Source organism: Xiphophorus hellerii, chromosome 21 (assembly GCF_003331165.1).
Source record: "Xiphophorus hellerii strain 12219 chromosome 21, Xiphophorus_hellerii-4.1, whole genome shotgun sequence".
Classification (NCBI taxonomy): domain Eukaryota; kingdom Metazoa; phylum Chordata; class Actinopteri; order Cyprinodontiformes; family Poeciliidae; genus Xiphophorus; species Xiphophorus hellerii.
The window spans coordinates 11,793,979-11,814,141 of NC_045692.1; the positions used below are offsets into that span (position 1 = coordinate 11,793,979).

General features: G+C 38.3%; 1 protein-coding gene across 4 annotated transcripts in view; it reads right to left on the bottom strand.

Annotated features, from left to right (window-relative positions):
* sema5a (sema domain, seven thrombospondin repeats (type 1 and type 1-like), transmembrane domain (TM) and short cytoplasmic domain, (semaphorin) 5A) overlaps positions 1-20,163 on the bottom strand; it is a 151,183-nt gene that overhangs the window by 63,913 nt on the left and 67,107 nt on the right. For all 4 annotated transcript variants that reach the window (XR_004337338.1, XM_032551350.1, XM_032551352.1 and 1 more), the window contains exons 5-9: positions 20,045-20,107; positions 14,835-14,933; positions 6,975-7,188; positions 4,962-5,247; positions 3,163-3,298 (exon numbers count right to left, since the gene is read on the bottom strand). Coding sequence is in view for 3 of the 4 variants with exons in the window: in XM_032551350.1 (XP_032407241.1) it covers positions 3,163-3,298; positions 4,962-5,247; positions 6,975-7,188; positions 14,835-14,933; positions 20,045-20,107 (798 nt within the window). In the remaining variant the exon portion in view is untranslated. The remainder of the gene's footprint in view (positions 1-3,162; positions 3,299-4,961; positions 5,248-6,974; positions 7,189-14,834; positions 14,934-20,044; positions 20,108-20,163) is intronic.

Here is a 20,163-nt window from a genome sequence, read left to right on the forward strand (position 1 = left end):
GGTCTGCTTTTGCATTGTGTGCAAGGTTGCCAAAGCATGTGGATGACAGAATTTTACAGAGCGTTTGGGTCTGGCCACTGAGGCTCTATTACAGGGAATGCACTGCAAAATTGATGTTATGAGCAGAGTCAAGGTGAGGGACACAACCATCATTTGGCTGAGGGCCCATCCAACACTCAGCTGTCTCCCCCTCTCATCATCAGGGCAAAGTGCCCTGCCAGGATGACATAAGTGGCACTCAGAACCATGGTTGTTTTACACCATGTTTTTGCAAAATGGCAGTGTGTTTAAAATGTCTTCCAAGTATCATGGCATTTCATTTTAGACTGTTTCCTGAGTAACTAAACGTTCAACACTTGGCAACACCTGATCCCAATCTTTGTTGGATTTGCTGAACATTGCAAAGGACAGTATTCATACCTCTTGAGATTTTTCACATTTTGCTCTTCTTGGGCTTTTGGCTATGTTTGTTGTAAATGCTTCAATCCCCATTTTAAAGGCCTTCTGAACAAAACATTTTAGTGAAGTTGACTTGAAAAGAAGAGTTGCATTGTTTTCTCAGTACACGTATTGGTTAAAAATGTTACTTGCAGTTTGTTTAAATGGTTTCTTTGAGGTAAAATAAGCTTCTAGTGAGGGATATTTTCCTTGTTATGGTAGTCATACCTAGGATCTATATGTTTTTAATGAAAAGATTAAATACATGGTGGAAAAAAATATATATATACAGTATGCATATGTCAACATTAATTGTTGTAAATATCTGTCTCCTCCTTCTCCATCTAGACTTATATTAGTCTCTTATTTCCTCTACATCAGGCAGGGGAAGGAACTGTGGTAAACCTACTTAGGTTTTTCAGAGTGAAAAGGGATAAAAACAAAGGTTTGCTCAAATTTATAGGATTTTATTTGTAAAAAATGTTACAACATAGGTTAGGTCATTTTCTTTCCAGTTTTACTCTGCTCTGTGTACTTTCACGAAAAAAGCCATTATAATGTGTCAAGGTTTTTCACCGTAATATGACAAAATATGAAAAATAAATGTATGCGTTCTGGACACTTTTGTCAGGCACTGTGTAATGTTACATCATCCCAAAAGGCTAACCAGGAACCCCTTTTCTCAAAAAATAACTAGTTTTAGTTTAATTCTAGTTTATTTTCACAATTCAAATACGATAACAGAATTGTTTACACAACTATTTACCTGAACTAGAGGCAGGCAGAATTATAAACTTATTTAAGTCTGCCCTCTTTGTTGTATACCTTACTAAAAACTAAAAGAACTAAAATAATAATTTGCTTTTGCCTCTTAGTCAAACTTAACAAATGCTTCTAGTTGTTGGCTGAACAAATAATGTTTTTTAAATAATAATCTATTATAAAATGACCCAATATAACACATAGGCAGTATTAGTAGTAATGCACAATGAACATGACTCATTGCCTGAACAAACCCTGCAGGATCAATCGGTGTGTTTCAAATGAATGGAGGGATTTTCTCTGCAGACTGGGAATTAGGCTCTCAATCAATGACCAATATGCGTGCATGTGTGTGTTGAGGCATCTCTCCATAATCACAATTATCCTCACCTGGGCAATGTAGCTGTACAACAAATGTATTTTATATGTGATATGTGAGCTGTGTGGTTGTTGTAGCTGCTTGATTTTTATAGATGCCTGTTGGTGCCTGAACTTCTGTGAAAGTGTATGTGTGCTGGCTTGAGAAAGAGCTATAAATCTTGCGCTTGTAAATCTCAACATTGACAAATGCTTGATGAAGATGTCACTGAAACCTAGATAAAGTGAGCATTGGTCCATTGGAAAGGAGCAAACATTGTACCCAAGCTTAAGTCAGGAAGATGGGGGAAGAGAGGTGAGACAGATCCATGTTTATCCTCGAGAAGCGTAAAAAAATATGGAGCGCAGACCCCCCCGATGTGATGTTCCTATAGCACATTGAAGGGCATAAATTTGCAGTCAGCTCTGACCAGATAAGGAAAATTGATTTTCATGAAGTTTGTTTTTGCTAAACTAGCTGCTGACAAGCAGATATAACAATGCATGACGACAGAGAGTTATATTCCATGTCACAGATTTATTGGTGTGGGCGCATGTGTGTATGCAGCATACCATCAAAGCTTGCACCTTTCCCCCCCCCTCTGAGAATTCCTTTCGCCTTTTCTGCATGAGCAACGCCATTATAGATAATGCATGTGTTAGTCCTCGATTGAGGGCTCTTGCATATGCTGGCTCAGGCGGCGACATGATGGAGGCTGGTGATGAGAAACGTCTGAGAAAGCGAGGCAAGTGTCACCCACCGGTGGCCACACCTCATAGGGAATTCAATTCCTCATGGAAAGCCAGGTGGATTAGCTCTCTCACTATCTGCTACGCCTGCAAAAACCGAGAACCACTTGTTCTGCTAATAACGCATTCCCTCTGCGTCATCACTATGGAATGGTGCCTTAAATCAAAATAAGATGCTTTCCATACACCTTCAGGTTTTAGGGTAGGGCATAAACATAAAGAATTACCAGTGCAAAATAAGTTAAGTTTATTAAGGGCGACTCCATGAGATATCTTCAAGGAATGAATGACCTATACAACAGAGTTTATAATGAGCAGTCATAATGTGCGTGATTGTGAGAGAAGACGCACTTAATAGATACTTAGAAGAAATTATAATATGTGAAGAGCTTCCTCTGAGGTGAATGGGTGAGGAATGCTTATTCTTCATTAAGTGTGCAAAAATGTTCCTCTTTTGATAGATTGGTCCTGATTTCCTAATCATATCAAAGGTGAGCATTGGGTTGTCTTTTGTTTTGGTTTAATCTTATCAACACTGAAACATCCCTAATGTGGAGTTTACATACAGACCTCAAAAGGTTTGAAATGCAGAAAGAAACATTAACCACACAAGGTTGTCATAACACTGATTTATAGTAACATTTTTGTTTTGGATGGACTCTCTTAAAAACTTCCAAGATATCCTGCATAAACAACTCCAAATTTACAGAAAATGCTCATAGCATTTTAAAATCTTTTAGAGCTGTGTAAATACTATGGCATTTTTTCCAAAGGTTGTTACACCATTACAGTCTAATAGTGGCCCATCCATAGTGGCATAATATGATACCTTATGAATGAATACACATACATTACCTGAAAGTTTGGGTTTGGGTTAGGGTAGGGCAGCCAAGCCGATCGTGAGTTTTCCTGGTACTTAAAAGGTCCATTAAAAACCTGGGATATGGCACTGAGATTGAAGGCGCATACTGCAGATGCAGCAATGCTGTTTCTGATGGTTGAGAATAGAAGGGGGAAAAAAAGCGTAGACAGCCCCTCAAAACAGGAAGGAGAGTGGAAAGAAAACAAAAAAAAGATTAGGATTATCAAATTTACAAAAAAATCTCAACTCAACGTGGAAGCACATCAGATTTTGTATGCTTTCGTTAGGATTACCTCAGCATGTTGGCAACAACAATAAAAATCAAACCCTAAAGAGACAGACACCCTCTGCATCGCTAGTGACTGTCATTATTAGACTATAAATCCAGCAACAAAGCACAATTAAGCTGCTTGGCTTTTCTGATTAACGGTATAGATCTCTGAGCTGAAATACAGCTTTGACTTTTTAAGCTGTCAGTTTCAACAAGTACCGGTCGCCTCGCTTGGAAGAGAAAGTAAAGAATGAGAGCATTAACTCTCGACTCAAACTGCAAGACTTTGGCGATGTGAATTATAATCCAGTGCAGCTGTTCATTAAGCTCTGTGCCTGTAGGGGGAAATGTTTCCAATACCCTTCAAATGTTTTTTTTTTTTTCTCCGCTCCATGAAGGCGTTGACTGTAAAGAATTGATTACTCAGCTTTAATGATAGGGCAAGTGGCTGTACAACAGTTTAAATAACAGGAAATAAGAAGGAAAAGAGAGTAAAACAGAGGATTAAACACTTAATATGAGATTAGATTGTCAGTCATAAGAACGTAAAAGGCCTCTCATATAAAGCATGAAATGTATTCAAATTCAAACTGTATATTAGTACGGAGCAAAATCTATAATACTCTTCTCAATCTACAGATATGTACATACAGATAAACAAGACTACTGTATGAATCAGATCAAACATTTATTGTTTTATATCCAATAGAATTAGCAAGATCTATCATTACTAAAAAAAAAAAAACATTCGCTGAAAAACGGACTTTGTCAGCTTTTTAGATGTTTTTTTTTTATTTTACTTTCTTTAAAGTAAAAAGAAAATCAATGAAATTTAATTTTAACTTGTACAACTTGGTTCATTGTTCATTAATGATTGTGTTTGTTACTTTCCTTAAACCACATTGTAACACATTTGGTGGTATGAAGGTCCATTTGAAAGTCTATTTGTGCTGAAAACCTTAACTTCCTCCCCAATGTTCACTCTAAAGGACACATCTAACCCCAGCACTTCACTGTTTTGAACTGCTGCCTTCAGGCAGACATTATCTGTCCCAAAAAGCAAGAACAAGCAGGTTGTTAAATAGTTTCTACCTGTAAGCTATTGTCACTTTAAATGCTAACTTTAAATCATAACCTAATGTGCGAATTAATCCGGAGCACCACACTGAGTGCAAACTGCTGCCATTTGCTTTTGTGAGTGGCAAAAGCAAATGGCAGCTTTGCCATTTGCTTTTGCAAATGCTATTGCTATTTCTTGAGATAGCAATATTTTTATTGCTATGTCTTGAGATGCTGCTTTACAAGATGTTTTTACTAACAGTTCCATCTATTTTTGTTATGAATAAAATATTAGCTGTACCATCCCAGAGAGGATGATATTCTAAGGCTTGCAAGCTAAAACTATTTTCCAACCAAATGTTCTCTTCACCTCAATCTATCTTTCATCAGAGTATAATGGAGGATGTTTAGGTTTAGCATAAACTTGAACGACTGAGAATTTGGTCATGCACCATTACTTACACATTAGTTGTAAAAATGCCATAGAGCAGCTCCAGCTCAGGCAGGTAGAAGGTGCCCTGCAGCTCGTTGTAGTTGAAGGGAATTTCTCCTGGCCTGGAGCAGTTCAGCCTGGCTTTCATGAAGGTGGTCCACGTATCCTCCAGCAGAAAGCGGCCACCGATGTCATTCTTGCACACACGTCCGGCTCGGGAAAACACAGTCCTGCCGCAGTCATGCTCCACCGCATTTTCTCGGAAGAAGAAGTAAGTGAAGTTGCCGATGTCATAGGAGGAGACGAAATTTGGCTCTGTTGAAAAAGTGGTGGCAAAAATGAACTGGACAGAAAAAAACGACCCAGAAAGAAAACTCGATGACAGCCAGGAAAAAAAGATGAAGTGCAGACAGATGAAGAAAAATACAGACAGAAATATATTTAAGGCTGTGGGAGGTGGATGGAGTGGGAGAGTGATAGGCTACGCATTATGACTGATTGGCTCATGGTGTGTGTGAGCGTGCATGCGGCCCACACAACAGCAGGTGATCAGGATTAATAACTACAGGCTATGTTATTAATGGCTTTGTGTTGTAATAAGAAAGCTCATTTTTCACTCCCCAAACCTAAAGGTTAGGCTGAGAAATGACCAAAACAGGTGGAGGGTAATAGCTCTCACCCTATCTAAAACATGCAACCTCCATGACACGGCTACAGCAAAAGCGTTCATCTTTATGTATGACATTATTGAATCTAAAATGCACACTTTATTCTTTCTGACGGTGATTTAATTCGGCTTTAAAGGAAAATGTGCCCCCCTTTTCCTCTCTCTCTCCATCTCATTTTTGCCCTTTTCTTCTCTGAACCTTCAGAGGGCAGTGCAGGGGGAGACGGAGGAAGAAAATCAATTCCCCATAAAATTAGTTATTAAGCCTTCTCCCAGAAGGTGGCTGCCAAGCAAGGTATGAGGTAGTTTTAAATTTGTTTTTTCAATTTAGCTTAAATGTGAATCAGGAAAAAAGTCACTCGCAGACAAGATACTGATTGACCTGCTCCTGTGTAGGATGGACATTTTAAGCTATTTGAAGTTCCCCAATCTGCTCTCCAATGTGTTTGAGCTTTTGGGGGGGGGGGGGGGGGACACCATTGATTTTTCTGGACTTCAAACTCGAGTTCTCCTTAAAGAAAGGGTAAGGTGTTTATTTTTTTTAACCACACTCAGATTTTCTTGTTGACATGAAACTCTAGAAACATTTTGTTTCACCGTTAAACGGCAAATGAATATTATCATTCAGAGCAGAATTTGTTTTGCTTGGGGCTGATTACTAAAGGTTGCTTGGAGAATAAAATCTTACAGATGCAAGAGGCTGTGAGTCCAATGAAAACACACCGACTCTCCTCTAGTTGCAGTGCAAATATTTCAAGCATTGTAGTGACAGATGTATTCAGTGTGATCCCTCAAATATCTTTGAATAATGTTGTTCTTACATAGCCAGCCTCTTGTCCTACGCTATGTGCTTCATACAGAGGGTCTGCGCATCTTTAGTATTGAAAAACAATTGCTTCCAGGAGGCGTGGACTGTGTTGAGGTTTTAAATTTTACCCAGTTGCTTAACGTTTGCCTGTGACGTATGTAATGTGCCAATTCAATACCAAGAAGCTTATCGGAAGTTGCCTTTGCTGTAAGTAACCTTTTCAATTGTGGAGAGAAAAGTGCCGATCCAAATGAGGCGGCTGTTAATGTTTATTTAATATTTGGAAGTGTGGCCGGCGTCGAATGAACAGCTTTGTTTACTTCCCTCCCTGCCATTGCTAAAGCTACAGGCAGAAAATCGATGTCATCATTCACAACTTATGCTTGTGTTCGCTGATTGACCCGGTCAAAAATAAACCAGAGAAAATCTGAGTCAAGGGGAGGAAGCCCAGAATGTGCTGGAAGCGAGGATTATTTTTGAGCAGAATTGCATAGGCAGGCAATGGCCAGGCTAGTTTTTACATGTATGTACATAAAATATAGCAATTATCTGCCATTTACTGCCTACCGTTTAGCCACTTGGAGTTGTACTGGGCAGTGCGTAAAGGCGGCAGTCCGCCAAGGCTGCGGTAGATGGCCGGGTCTCGTCCAGAGAAGTCCATGGCGGTGGCGGCGTAGAGCTCTCCGCTGGATGTGATGAGGGCTGTGGAGTTGTGCAAGGGGTTGTAGGGACACCGAGCCATCCCGCTGATCTGATCGTGGATCTCAGTCAGGTTTGTGAGCTGCAATATAGTAGAAAGTCAGGTTAAAGTGGGAGAACAAGAATTAGTGATCAAGAACAAAATAAAACAAAGGCTGATGAGAATAAACTGTGTCTGTGCTACTACAGAGTGCATTTCCTTTTATTTGCAACATGAAGAAGACGCAAGATCGCATGTAATAAATGTATTTGCAACACAGCTGTTAATACTTTGTAAAACCATTTTATAACAGGACAACACTTAGTATTCCCCTATGGTCTGCTTTCTTAATTATTCAAAATCCTGTATTCCTTATGCCGTCTTTTCATCTGCTCATCCCACAGGCTTTTCGTAGGCTTGCAGAATGTCCTGCCCACAGAAGAGGCTTCATATTTTCTCTGGTGAAGTCTTACTGACTGGAATTGGGCATATGTTTCGGATTCCAGTTATGAGTCAATTTATGATTTACGGCAGACAACAACCATGTTTCATTTGAAATAACCTCATCTTCCAAAATGTCTATGGTTTTATGGAATAGGAACAAAGGAGACAACATAAATGTTAGAACTTTTCCATATGCTGCAGTTTATTTAATGTCTGCACAGATTGTCTGTCTACTATGCTGCCTCTTTTTATGTCCCCTTGTGAAATGTACAATATAGACAATTAGCAAATGTCCTCATGTTTGCTACTTTCCTCAAAATTTGGAAGCTAACTCAGAGCTGCAGTCTAATGGCCAGATTTAAAACAACCTTTGTTAACATGCCTTGGTGAGCCAAAGTTGCTACTCTTTTAATAGTGAGTTTTTTTTTAACCTCTCTTACAATCAATATCCTGCTTGATGGCCATGGTTGCAGGATAAACTTGGGTCCTGGAGCAGCTGTGTGAATCGCCATTGTTGTTTAAAATGTTTTAATTATTCTTCCTACTGAAGGGCAATACTGGGCAAATAACTATTTTCCTGTAATCATTTCACGACTTTGGGAGATAAATGCACATCTGCTCTACTTTAAGGGCATACATTTTTGTCCTTCTCATTTTCAAATACAGTTACACCCAAAGACACTCTAATTCAAAGAGAAAGGTAAAGTAAAAATTACAAAAATACTTATAGAAAGTTGATTTTATAGAAAGTGTGACCCAAAGACTGGAAACAGTTACTTCTTAGGTGAGATTCCACCCCCGCAATTGAATAAATTAACTCAGCATAAAGTCTGGATTTTACTTTTATTTTTTAATGCTACTGCAATAAAAGATCCAATATCTTGCTGTTGGTGCTGAATAACGCAGGATCAGGCACTAAAGTGAGTTTATTTCTAAGCATAGCAATGTAGGACAACAGCAACAATATATAGGACAAAGCATCAAAGGGCAACATTAAAATGCAAATCAAAGAAGTGTGCAGCTGTGCTGTTTGTTCCTGCCAATATGCAAGTAGTACAAGCAGCAAATATACCTCATCTCATAACATTTTGCTTTGTTTACTTCTACAGTGAAGCACACAACAATATGTACAACCAGAACCTTCAGAAGCAAGAAGCATAATTAGAGAGCACATTTAGAATAATCAGCATCGTAAAACACACAAGCACAACAGCTGCTTTTTAGTCTAATGGTAAGAAACCACCTGTTCAAGACCAGCAGAATTCATCTTGGCTGAAGTGCTTTAATGGTTTGGTTTCTGGTGTCTCTACAGAACAGCCAGCTGTTCTTCAACATGGAACATTGTTAAACCACATCTTTGAGTTGCCACTCTGAGTTACAAAAAGGCTTGATGTGCGATGAATTGCTCCATTGCATTTCGCCTTTGAATATAAAGCCAAATCCAAGGCCCCGCTTTTTAAAAATACTTTACAGCTTGACCTTGGGTTATCCCTGACACGCTGGACTGGTTGCTGAAGAGCCGTAGCACATGGCTTTGTAAGTGAGCTCTGAAAAGGGAAAAAGAGAATTGCAATTTCCCAATCTAAGATGTAATTATATTTTATGGTGCAAAAGCAAACGTCATGCAAAATTTATCTCATGGCATTTGTACTTATTTGTAAATATTTATTGAAGTTCCCATGGCAAATGAGTAATGCAAGATTGTAGGTTTGTTTGTGACCATTATGCAATTACTTTTCTATCAATCAGTCAAGTTCAGTACTTGAGACTTCCCACTGGCTGTAGACCTTAAGACACTGCACAATGATTCTTAGCTCAATCTCGTCTCTCTTCACTCATTTTTATTAATCTACAAAGTTCTTCTAAAGTGAATTCAGAGCAAAGTGTTTAGAGGAACCAGACTGTGTCTTTCGCCAATTTCCTAAAGCCTGTCGATTTGGATCAAAAAATTTGGCCTATCTGCTCTCTAATGCCAACGCTGCACAACCCAAACCACAACAGAGAAGCGACCCTGTGTGAGCTTTGCCAGTCTGAGGTGAAAGCCTGGTATTGACACGGCTGATTCCGTTGGCAGGAGTCATTTTATTAGGTCAGCTGGGTCATTGAGAAAAGGAAGAAGAGGAGGAATAAATAGATGGCAAAGAAGCCATTTCATTTTGAAGGAAGGGAAGTGAAAGTTGTCCCTGTATAGACCAAGCAGCTGCAGGGCTTGGACGCTCTACGGACTTTTGTGGAAGGAGATGGATCACAGCTAATAAAGAAGAACTATCGACTCTTTTGAATCATTCTTAAAAGAATGAGAAATCCAACAGTCAGAGTAAGAGTTTTCACCTGCTAAATATGGCAAGAAAACTATCAGCTGGTTTGCATATTTTAGACCTGGTAATTGACAGGGCTATCAATAATTTATAATAAATTTAATCAACATTAGAAAAGTAGAGAGGAACTGGATAGTGAACAGAACTGGATGATTTTGATGTGACCAGTGATTGGACAATTTGAGAAACTGAACTCAAATAGTTTTCCGATTAGTTCTAGGAGCTACGAGGTTGCAGTAACAACTTTCATGAACATATTTTGAAGTCACCCTATTGCATCTCAATAAGTTAAAGATCTGGAGTCTCATTTCTAAAGGATTGCATAGGATCCATACTAAAAGTGTATGTTCGCCCAAAAGGCAAAAGTGGCATACGGCAAAAAACATTCTGATTTATAAAACCTTAAGCAATTTTTCTCTCTAGAACACAGCTATAACTAAAACTTTGTGCACAAGGTCCTGCCTCATGTCCTGCCCTCTACATGCCCTCAACCATAAATGGTCAAGCAAAGCACCTCATGAATGTCAGTGTTAATTTAAATGAGCCATCTTATCATGTCATTTCAGTATTAACAATAGCAATGATGAGGAAACCAGGGGAAAACCCAATTTCACAGAAGCAGAAAGCCATGTGAGTGAGGTGGAGAGGTAGAAACATATCTTTTCCGGTAGCCAGACGTGAAATAAAGTTTACACACTGCCACTAGCATTTTTAGAGGCCCCTGGAACGCTCACAGTTGAGCGCTCACGGGTGTGAGTATTATTAAAGCACCTTCTCTGTACTCTGAACGTTCTGAAACGAGGTAGGAGCCAGCACCTGAGGGAAGTACCCACTGTCCTCTGCAGGTTATAGTGGAATAGTGCATCAGTACACCAGGCCCTAATAGTTAGCATTCAACAAATTAATTTTTCTTGCACTCGTGTTCTCCCAAAGTGCAGGGAAATCTGATGTATGGACTGGTCATGTTAACAATGCCATTCAGTACAGCTGCATTATTACACTTTGTGCTGGCTGCTATATTTCTCAGGAATGTCTCCTGTTTCCAAATTTATGAAGAGAGGCTTGCAAGGAGATTTGCTGTCTTTCTGATTGTAGAAAGACAGCAAATCTTTAGCAAGTTAATGTTAAAGTGACTTTAACAATATCAACTTTGAACTGTAGGTCCTGTAATGATTTTTCTGAGTTTTTGGAGGACTCATTTAGCACCTTGTTGTCTGTTCTCAGGTTGACTTTTCTTGGTCATTGAGACCTGAGAATTGGTAGTTGTTGTGAATGTCCTCCAAGTCTCATACTGTGGAATGGATACCTTGAAATTTATTTGATACATTAAATACTTTAGCAGACATTGGCTGCTGTAACTTCTTAAAGGCCACAGAAACTCTTTCACGCTCGCCACATTGATCACGTCTACTCCAGTCAGGAGCTCACCAAAATAAATGTCTGTTGCTCAAACTTGGCAAATCTCCTTGAAATAGTGAAACGCAGTCGTCTTATGTGCACCTGGTATGATTAACCTTGGAGTAATTTTAACCATTTCATGTGGAAATAAAAGTGGGATATCAGAATCATCCCAAATTGAGTCTTGGTAGATCACAGCTAAAAAAATAAAGATTTGATGTGTGTCTCTCTAATAAAGAGACACACATATACAGCTATTTGACAAATAAATTTTGTTTAATCAAAATCAGTCACGAGGTATACTCTATTGCCAACGCACCATTTTTTATTCTATACCTTACAGTCTGTCTTAGGCCTGTCCTGTTTTCTATTAAATTATTGACATTCATGCCAGTCTGTGTTCATCATCACAGCTTGAAAAAAAATCTGTGTGGGCAGCGTTCTATTGATGCTGACGTTCCGGATCCATGTTTCAAATTAACGAACATTCAGCTCGTAAATATGACAGCTCCTAAAGAAATGCCATGTCAATAATGTCATGGCATTTCAACTATATGTATTTTCACAGCAGTAAACAGTCATTATGAGCTTTTGACCTTTGAATTCAGTGCTTTAGGACCAAAACAAATGTCATCTTAATTGTAAACTCCTGCCCAGTCTTCTTCTAAGAGTGAAATGCAGATTGGTGATGTGGACATATCACTGTTATAAGGTAAAAAAGCAATAATCAGACATTTTAAAAGTTCAGCTACACTTGACTCCAGGGGCATATGTCACCAGAAGTAGTCTCCCAGATATTTTAGTTACCTTATAAAATGTATATTTTTGCAATTGCAGTGAGTGAACAAACACAGAAGACATGGTTGACCTTATTGTGTCTGCAGCCTGCTGAATTCAAAGTGATAAGTTTCACCAAAATTAGTTCTAATGTATACAATCAGGTGCCTTGAAGCCAGAGAGAAATGAGTCATCTCAATGTAATGAGAAAAAGAGGGAGTGCACAAAAAGTAATGTGACAAAAGAACAGAAGCTAAATAAATTTCAATGACTTTTCAAAAGGGTCAACAAGTGTTTACATGGAGCCCAGTGCCAGCATTAACAAGAGTAATGAGCTTAACATTTTGATTGAGATGCTAAACAAGTTTGGGGTAACATTAATTCCAGAAATCAGGGCCCTTAATAGGATTCATTTTTATAATTAGTCAGCATGCCTGGCTGCACAATGGGAGCTTGAACAGGGAATGCTGAGGTGTCATTCTCCCGACTCACCTTGATTAAATAAGTTGATCAACCTGACCTTTACCTCAAACAATGTCACTTCATTAAAATAACAACCCAGTCTTCAAATTTGCATTGTTCACATGCCCGTCATAATGCTATTTTATGCTAACGATTTCTCAAAATACGTGCTGCCAGCTTCTTTTGAGCTGGCAGTTGCAGCTCCCTCTCATTGATGCAAGGGAGTTGATGCACTTGACTAACCTACAAGGTTATGATTATCAATGAAGAAAATTCATATCAGTTAAAAAGCTGGAATTTAATGTAGTGTGTGATACTATCTGAAGGAGATATGGTTAACCAGTTTGACTACAAGAATGGCTTTGTAGAAGTTTGCAGCAGCCACCTCTAAATGCTTGGATGCAGCATTTCCCAGAATTTCTTTGTGAACTTAAGGATGGAATACAAAGGACAATTTGTATGGAGGAGAAGTTGAATGCTAAACTTCTAGCAACAAGCTGACTGACCTAGAAAACACATCATGCTGGGCGCAATGAGACAAAAGCTAAGCAACAGAATTTGAAACCAGTAAAGGGAAATCAACACAAAGAGAAAGCAGGTAAGCACCACATTTTGCTTGTAATCTTTCCCCTTTACATAGCAGGATGGAATATTTACAACTTCAATTATACAACCAACATGGAGATTGTATAATTGTAAAATACTGTTGAAGAGCACAATCTAGCTGTGCTGGCAGCTAATGTCATTTTGTTCATGGCAACAAAAATGGGGGTCTGTTATGAAACCGGTTTTTTTCATGCTGCAGTGAATATCTAAACTGAAACCTGAAGCATCAATGGGACTTTGCAACAGTTGGTTACCATGGAGACTTTAGATGCAGACTGGTGGAAAGCTGATGTAGACCTAGTATAGACCTAAATATTAAAGATAATGTGCTTCTTGGAGTAGTTTTTCTACACCATGTTATTTACTTCTACTTGAGTAATATTATTATGAAGTACTGCTATTCTTATTAAGAGAACATTCTGGCTGTTCTACCAAACTTTAATTAGTCCACTGAATGTCTTAGCAATATCTTTGTTAAAACTTCTGGGTTGTACACAAGCATCATTATTTTAATGTTATTTTCTGTCTTCTGAGAATGTGGTGCCATTTGCAGATCTAGAAAACACAAAAGAAAAAGTATATATTGTGTCTTTACACAATACCTACTATAAGCATTCAGGAGTTTGACCTGATGGAAAACAAATGTGTGTTCCTTCCACTTTAATTGTTTTTTACTTAAGTAGGCTTTACTTTTTTACTCTTGGATATTTTTTTTATCACCATCAGTCCTGCCCTGACTTGAGTGCAATTTTTGGCTACTCTACCCACTTGCCGATGTAAGAGCCTCACAGAATGCCTTGGCAGGTTCTCTGCTGTTTAATTGTGCAGTAGTGTCACATTTTCAAAAGTCTCATTCCTATGTTTACCGACGATTTATGGATTGAATAAATGTGCAGTTAAGAGTTGTGTCTTTTAAAAGTACGCTGCAAAAATATGCTTTTAGAGATGTTTTTTCTTTAAAGAGACTACATATATTTGTTCTGTTGCTCAGTTTTTTATATAATTGTCAAATCTATGTTATCTATGTTATTTTAGACATTTCCTCAAATTCCAAAAACACATAATTAAAAATTTCAAATGAGCAATTAGCCAGTTGTCTTTGACTATGCAAGGCAAATTGAGGAAGGATACTTTCCCTAAGCTTAGAAAAGGTCAGTGCTATAAAGAAATTCAATTTACAGTCTAACAGGTTAAGATTGTAGTGCTAAAAAGTAAAAAGAATTAACAAGGAAATTATCATTTACCAGATCTGCGGACACTATCACCATTATATACCATTATATGCCATTATCTACAGATACAGAATGTTTCTGTATTTCAGTCAAGAAGCTGGAGCATGTCTGCAGAACTATAATGTCATATTTATTTTGTGTTGTCACTGCACTTCTCTTTATGTGAAAAATGCCTAGTACAGATGCTGCTTTGTGTAAACTACACAGATGGCAGATGGGCGCAACTAAAAATATTGTTATTCTACGCTTCAACTTTATCTAAAACTGTTAAAAACTGCAGTTATTCATCAAGTTGTTTTTGTGAAGTGTTTATGTTAATATTGAAACTTTACTCTGTCCAGCTTTGTAAAAAATAATGTTGCAAATGTTCTGGAAAAATACTATGACAGTAAAAACACAGCCTCTCTCAGTTTCTGTCAAATTCATGGATGGTTATGTATGCATTGAAAAGGGGTTTGGATTTAAATTGCAGGCTATGTAAACAGCATTGTGGATGTTATGATGCTCGTACCGTTCGATTGGTGCAGATGGGGGTGAATGCATTGGTTCCACAGGTAAACAGCCTGTTCCCATTAACCAGCAGCACCCTAATGTAGTTCTGGCACTCCTCCTGCAGAAACACACAGGCAAAAAAACATATATAGCAGTTACTAACAGTTCCATTATCTATCCACTGGCAAGCAGCAGCATTAGGCAGAAGGGGCCAAATTACACTTTATGCCAATAAATAAGAAAAGCACCTGCATCAACAGGAGGGCTGCTCCGAAACGTGGCCAACTTACACAGAGTCAAATCAAGTCTAATGTCTGCATGGCTTAGCCATGTCACATCCTAATTCAGTGGGGATCAAGGTTGGAGAGGGATCTCAATAATACGGCAGAGACCAGATAAATGCAACAGGTGTTAGAGAGGGCCATTCAGAATTAGTTTAGAAAATTGCCTTGGCTTTGTTGACTGGTCAGAAAGTGAAATGAAAATGTCGCCTCTCATACACTTCATTCAATCATTCTTTCTTTTTAGCCCGCTCCCCACCACAATCAATTCAAACCACTTTTCTCCAAATTAGAGTGAAGTACACACTCATCAGCCTTTTCTTGGCTCCTTACTCTTGTGGGAATTCCTCCCGGGGTTTCAAGCAAAACTACTCAGCTCTTGGTTAAAAGCTCACAAAAAGCAGAGCAGAACTGACAGAGTGAAAGATTGATTGAATGATAGATCGGCACTCAATTTTATGAACTTTCAATGTAAAGGTCAGGTATTCATGAGGGCTTGCAGGTGATTTCCATCAACTAACGTCAACCTGTGGTAAATGTAAAGGTGGTCGGCATTAACTTCATGAAGCAGCAATTCTTTTTTTCACAGGACAAAAAAAATAAACCTGTAGAGTTCTCTCTGTCTAACAGGGGCCCTGGTCATAGGTAAGGGGCTCTTGTAAAAGTTTAAACCTTTGTAAATCTGCTATTGTTTCAGTCACTGGAGCAACCTTCATCACCCCTCTTTTCACTTTTAAGGGTCTGATTTAGGTGTGTAGGCTGGCATAGCAAAGGGAATTTATTTTCCCCAAACACCATGAACATCGACACCTGGAACTACTTGTTTCCTGGCCCTCCACACTTGAAAGTATTCAAGGTGACCACATATATGCCGTTAAAACAAAAAGTGTGTTGATGAGCAGCTCATTTACAAGCCTATCCCTGCATAGAGGGGCTTCTTAAAGCCTTATCCTCAAAAAGTATAAATGTTTGAGTAATACAAATTAAAAAGTTAAATCACATGTTGCATATGCATTACATGTTACTCTGTGTATTTTTTATTAATTTGTTTAACATGGGCTATAGTTCTTAGAAGATTAGAGAATTGCACTGGAGTATTGCATAACTAACCCATGGTATGGCATGGCCACAATAATTATAGGTAAGGCTGGTGTCTCGTTCTGCAGACCATCACTGAAAAACATGCGGTAATTCAAATCAATTCTAAAAATTATCTACAGGTCTAATTAGTTGCAATTTATAATGCAATGCAGTCAACTCAGCTTATCATAGCAAATGATAAAAAAAATGTTCTGTGAGGAAGCCCAGCAGATTGCACCCAGTATCTGTATAAAGAAAAAAAATCACTATTAGAGAATCTATCAGTTGACAGAATTTTGTATACAAAAATATTAATGAAAAGTGTAGGGGAAAGAAAAAGTGTGGACAAGCAATAGGGATGACCACAGCCTTGAGAAGATCTTGTGGCAAAGCCCTTTCAAACATTTGGTTAGGCATGGACTGTGGTTGGAGTCATAACTTTAAAAGCCACCACACAGAGGTATCGAGGAAATGGCATAGTGTTTGCATCAGGATAACTCTGTGGTCAAGAGGCATTTTCAGAACCATAACCTGACTTCGGTCCAAAGTGTCATTTCAGATGAAAGTAAATCTCACTCTTTAGTGGGATATCAAGAGTCTAGGGAGAGTCTGGGGCTTTGCACAGGCACCGTTGCTTGGAGTCCAGTGTGTTCAGTGTGAGGTCTCCACAGTCACTGATGATTTAGGTCATCTGCTGATGTTGGTTTACTGTATGTTATAAAGTCCAAAACCTTCTATTAGAAAATGTCAGAGCGCTTGATGGTGTCTTCCGGAAAGATGTTACCTTATAATGCAGTGCTGGAGAGGGTCAGTCAGAATTGAGCTTTTTCTTGCCACTTAAGCAGTGACAAAGTCTCACTAACTTCACACCACACATGATTGATACAAGGATTAATGCAAAATCAGCCCCAAATAAGTAGCTGGATAATTGAATAGTACATCGATACACTTTTACAAAACTCAACAGTTGTGTATTGAAAATAAAAATAATGTCTGTATTATTTTAGAGTGATATTTTTGTTTTTTTGAGGCATGTCATCATTGCAGGAAAATAGAAATAAATTCTTAAATTATATCTCTATATACGTATTTCAGAATTTTAATTGAATTACTAGTGGAAATTAACTTTTTGAGGATATTTAAATTTATTGCAATGCCGCTGAACTTGGAGTGTTTGTGCAGCTGGCTGTGATCTATAAACTTGTGTGAAGGGGTGTGGGTGTTTGTGGGCAGGTTGAAAAATAAGGATCTGCATTTTTGAATTCTTCTCTACAGCTTCTTCCTAATTTAATAATGGGAATAATTATTATTTTGACAGCATCACTGTGCTTGGCTTTATTATGGCAGCTTCCTGACAAACTTTCCACATTTGTATTGCAAAACAGAAGCATTTATGCTGGTTCTCACAACACAACAGAAACATCCATCAAGGTGGTTTAACTCTGCTTTCTTATCTTAACTGAAATAAATCAAACACAGAACTGAGACGCAGATGTATGTATTAGGAAGAAAAAAACCTAAAATCACTGGTAAATTCTCTTAAAACACAGGAAACTATTACAGCTTAAGTTATGATATATTGATGTGCATTGAGGTAGGTAATAAACCACAGAAAGCCCTGTCAACTGCTGGAGGGAAAAAAAAGAAGCTTCTAAAGCTATTCTTAGTGTACATCACAGCAACTGATCCTCAGAAGAGAACACAGAGCAAAACAATACTGCTCTGCCAGACTGTAGCGACTCCCAAGGACTGAGGTAGCTTTGGTCTGTAATTCACTTCAACGATCATGTGCTGGCCAGCCTGTGCATGCCTATTATGGGTCCCTGACCACCTTTCACTGGAGGATAAATACACAGCGGCAGACGCACATAAGAATCAGGACTGAGCAGTTCACCTACAAGTCAAATTCAGCTCAGAAAGACATCTGTTTTATATAGAAGGCTATACCATCTAGCCACATACTAAAATATAGACTGCAAAGAAAGAAGTAAAACAATAGGAACTCCCTTTGTACAAAAGTCTATAAATAAATGTTTAAGTATAGAAAGGGAACATTTTACTATAGTGAGTTGATTTAAAACCACTCAAGCTCCTACGGTGTCCATATATTAAGGGTGGATAAAGTGAATCCACTTGCTTTAAAGTCCTAATATGTTTAATTCTTATATTGTAGTTTTAGTTTTAGCCTGCAATTTTAGAAAGTCCTTAGCAATGGAAGACTTTTGGGCTGAAGTTTGAGGGTTGGAGGAGGATAAGGTTTTTATTTCGACATGATGTAAAAAGATGGCAATAAATCCTAATGAAAAAACTAAATATAAAAGAAAATAATAAAAAAGATTAGTTTTGTATAGAAAGCTATATAGAACGTTGATAAGGGCAATACTACATGTGTACATTAGAAAAAGTAAGTGAAAGTGTATTTGTTCAGTTCCTTTTAATATGGTGCCACATATGCAAGGAAAACACATCTGGGTGTTAAATAGCAGAGCTGAATGTGGGTTCCGCCCATGAATGACTTGCCAAATCCTCTCTGCTGATGCCAAACAGCTTATCTCCGTATGCAACCTTGCTTGGTGTCGTTTGTGATTGGCGTTAAATGATTGGCGTTTGAGGAGAAAGGACATACTGACAGTTTAACAATTTATTTATTTAACAAACAGGCGGGCTCAGTACCAAGTCTGGATATGAGAACAGTAGACTACCAAGACAGCCTGGCAGGTCATCCTAATGATGGTCACCAGCTTGTTCACATGCTGTTGTGGGACAGCAGTCCATTTCTTAACTGGCATTTGTTGCAAGTCAATCATTGTGGTTGTACTGGCCACTCTGGGATGAACATGAAACCAAAGCTGATCGCACAAGTCTTTAGCAGAGTTAAGGCCAAGACTGCAAGCAAGCCACTTCATCCTCTTCACCCCCAAATTGTGGAGGTAGCCTCTGACGAGCCCTGCTCTGTAGGGGTGAGCGTAGTGATTTTATAGGATTTTTAAGGGAAGTGTTTGGTCCCAGGATGTGGAGATCTGCAAATGGTTTCAGAATCTTATATTGATGTCTGTCTATTGAGATTATCTCCAGTGTTATCAGTCCTTGTTTTACCAGTTAGCAAGACGCCATCCTACATTCTCACTGTGTCTACCAAAATGTATTTGGCATTTCTTCACACTATTCAGCTTTTCATTTCCACAACCCATATGCTCAACTCTGCTGATTGCTGATAAGTTCACAAAGGTATTTTCCTTATAAATGTGGAGAAAATAAACTTTCAAATAATAAGACTTTGCTAGAAGTTGCTAGTCCAGGGTGTAATTTCATGTAAGAGCCTAATCTGGTCCCAGTGTGTGTTTTTATAATTATCATACAGCTGTAAAGCCAATGATACATGAATGATCAGAGCCAGTGAGCAAATGCTATTTGTCCGTGTTAACTGTTAAACATTAGATTTGTTTTACCAACAGTATGTAAGTGTCGTGATATTATTTTTAAATTACTTTTTATTGTCCTTTATTTTGTAGTTCTTCAAATAGGAAGAGGGTAGAGAGTGAAAAGGGGAAAACGAGTAAATATGTTTAAGATAAGATTAAATAGTATGCTTGAACACTTTAGATAATAAAGTTATATAAAGACTGTATAAAATTAGCATCTACCTGTCATGCGAAGTAAAGTTTATTTTACAATTTATCATAGAAAGGAGTAGATTAGTAGGCTTTTAACTCAATTACCTTGTTGGTTCTAAAGATGCAATTGAGCCAACGTTATCAAGTACGTTTCTGATGCAAAGTTGTATGTTTCTTTTTGCAAACAATGAAAACTTGCTTTTCTCATCATGTATCTGGGAAAGCAATATAAGAGAGTGTTCATGTAAACTCACCTCTGATTTTCCACGGCTGAAGCAGGCTCCCTTTGTGAACTCATCACAGTGCCATTCAGCCTCCTGGAGAGACAGAGTAAAGCAGTGTAAAAGCTCCCAAAAAGCCATCAAGAAGAAGC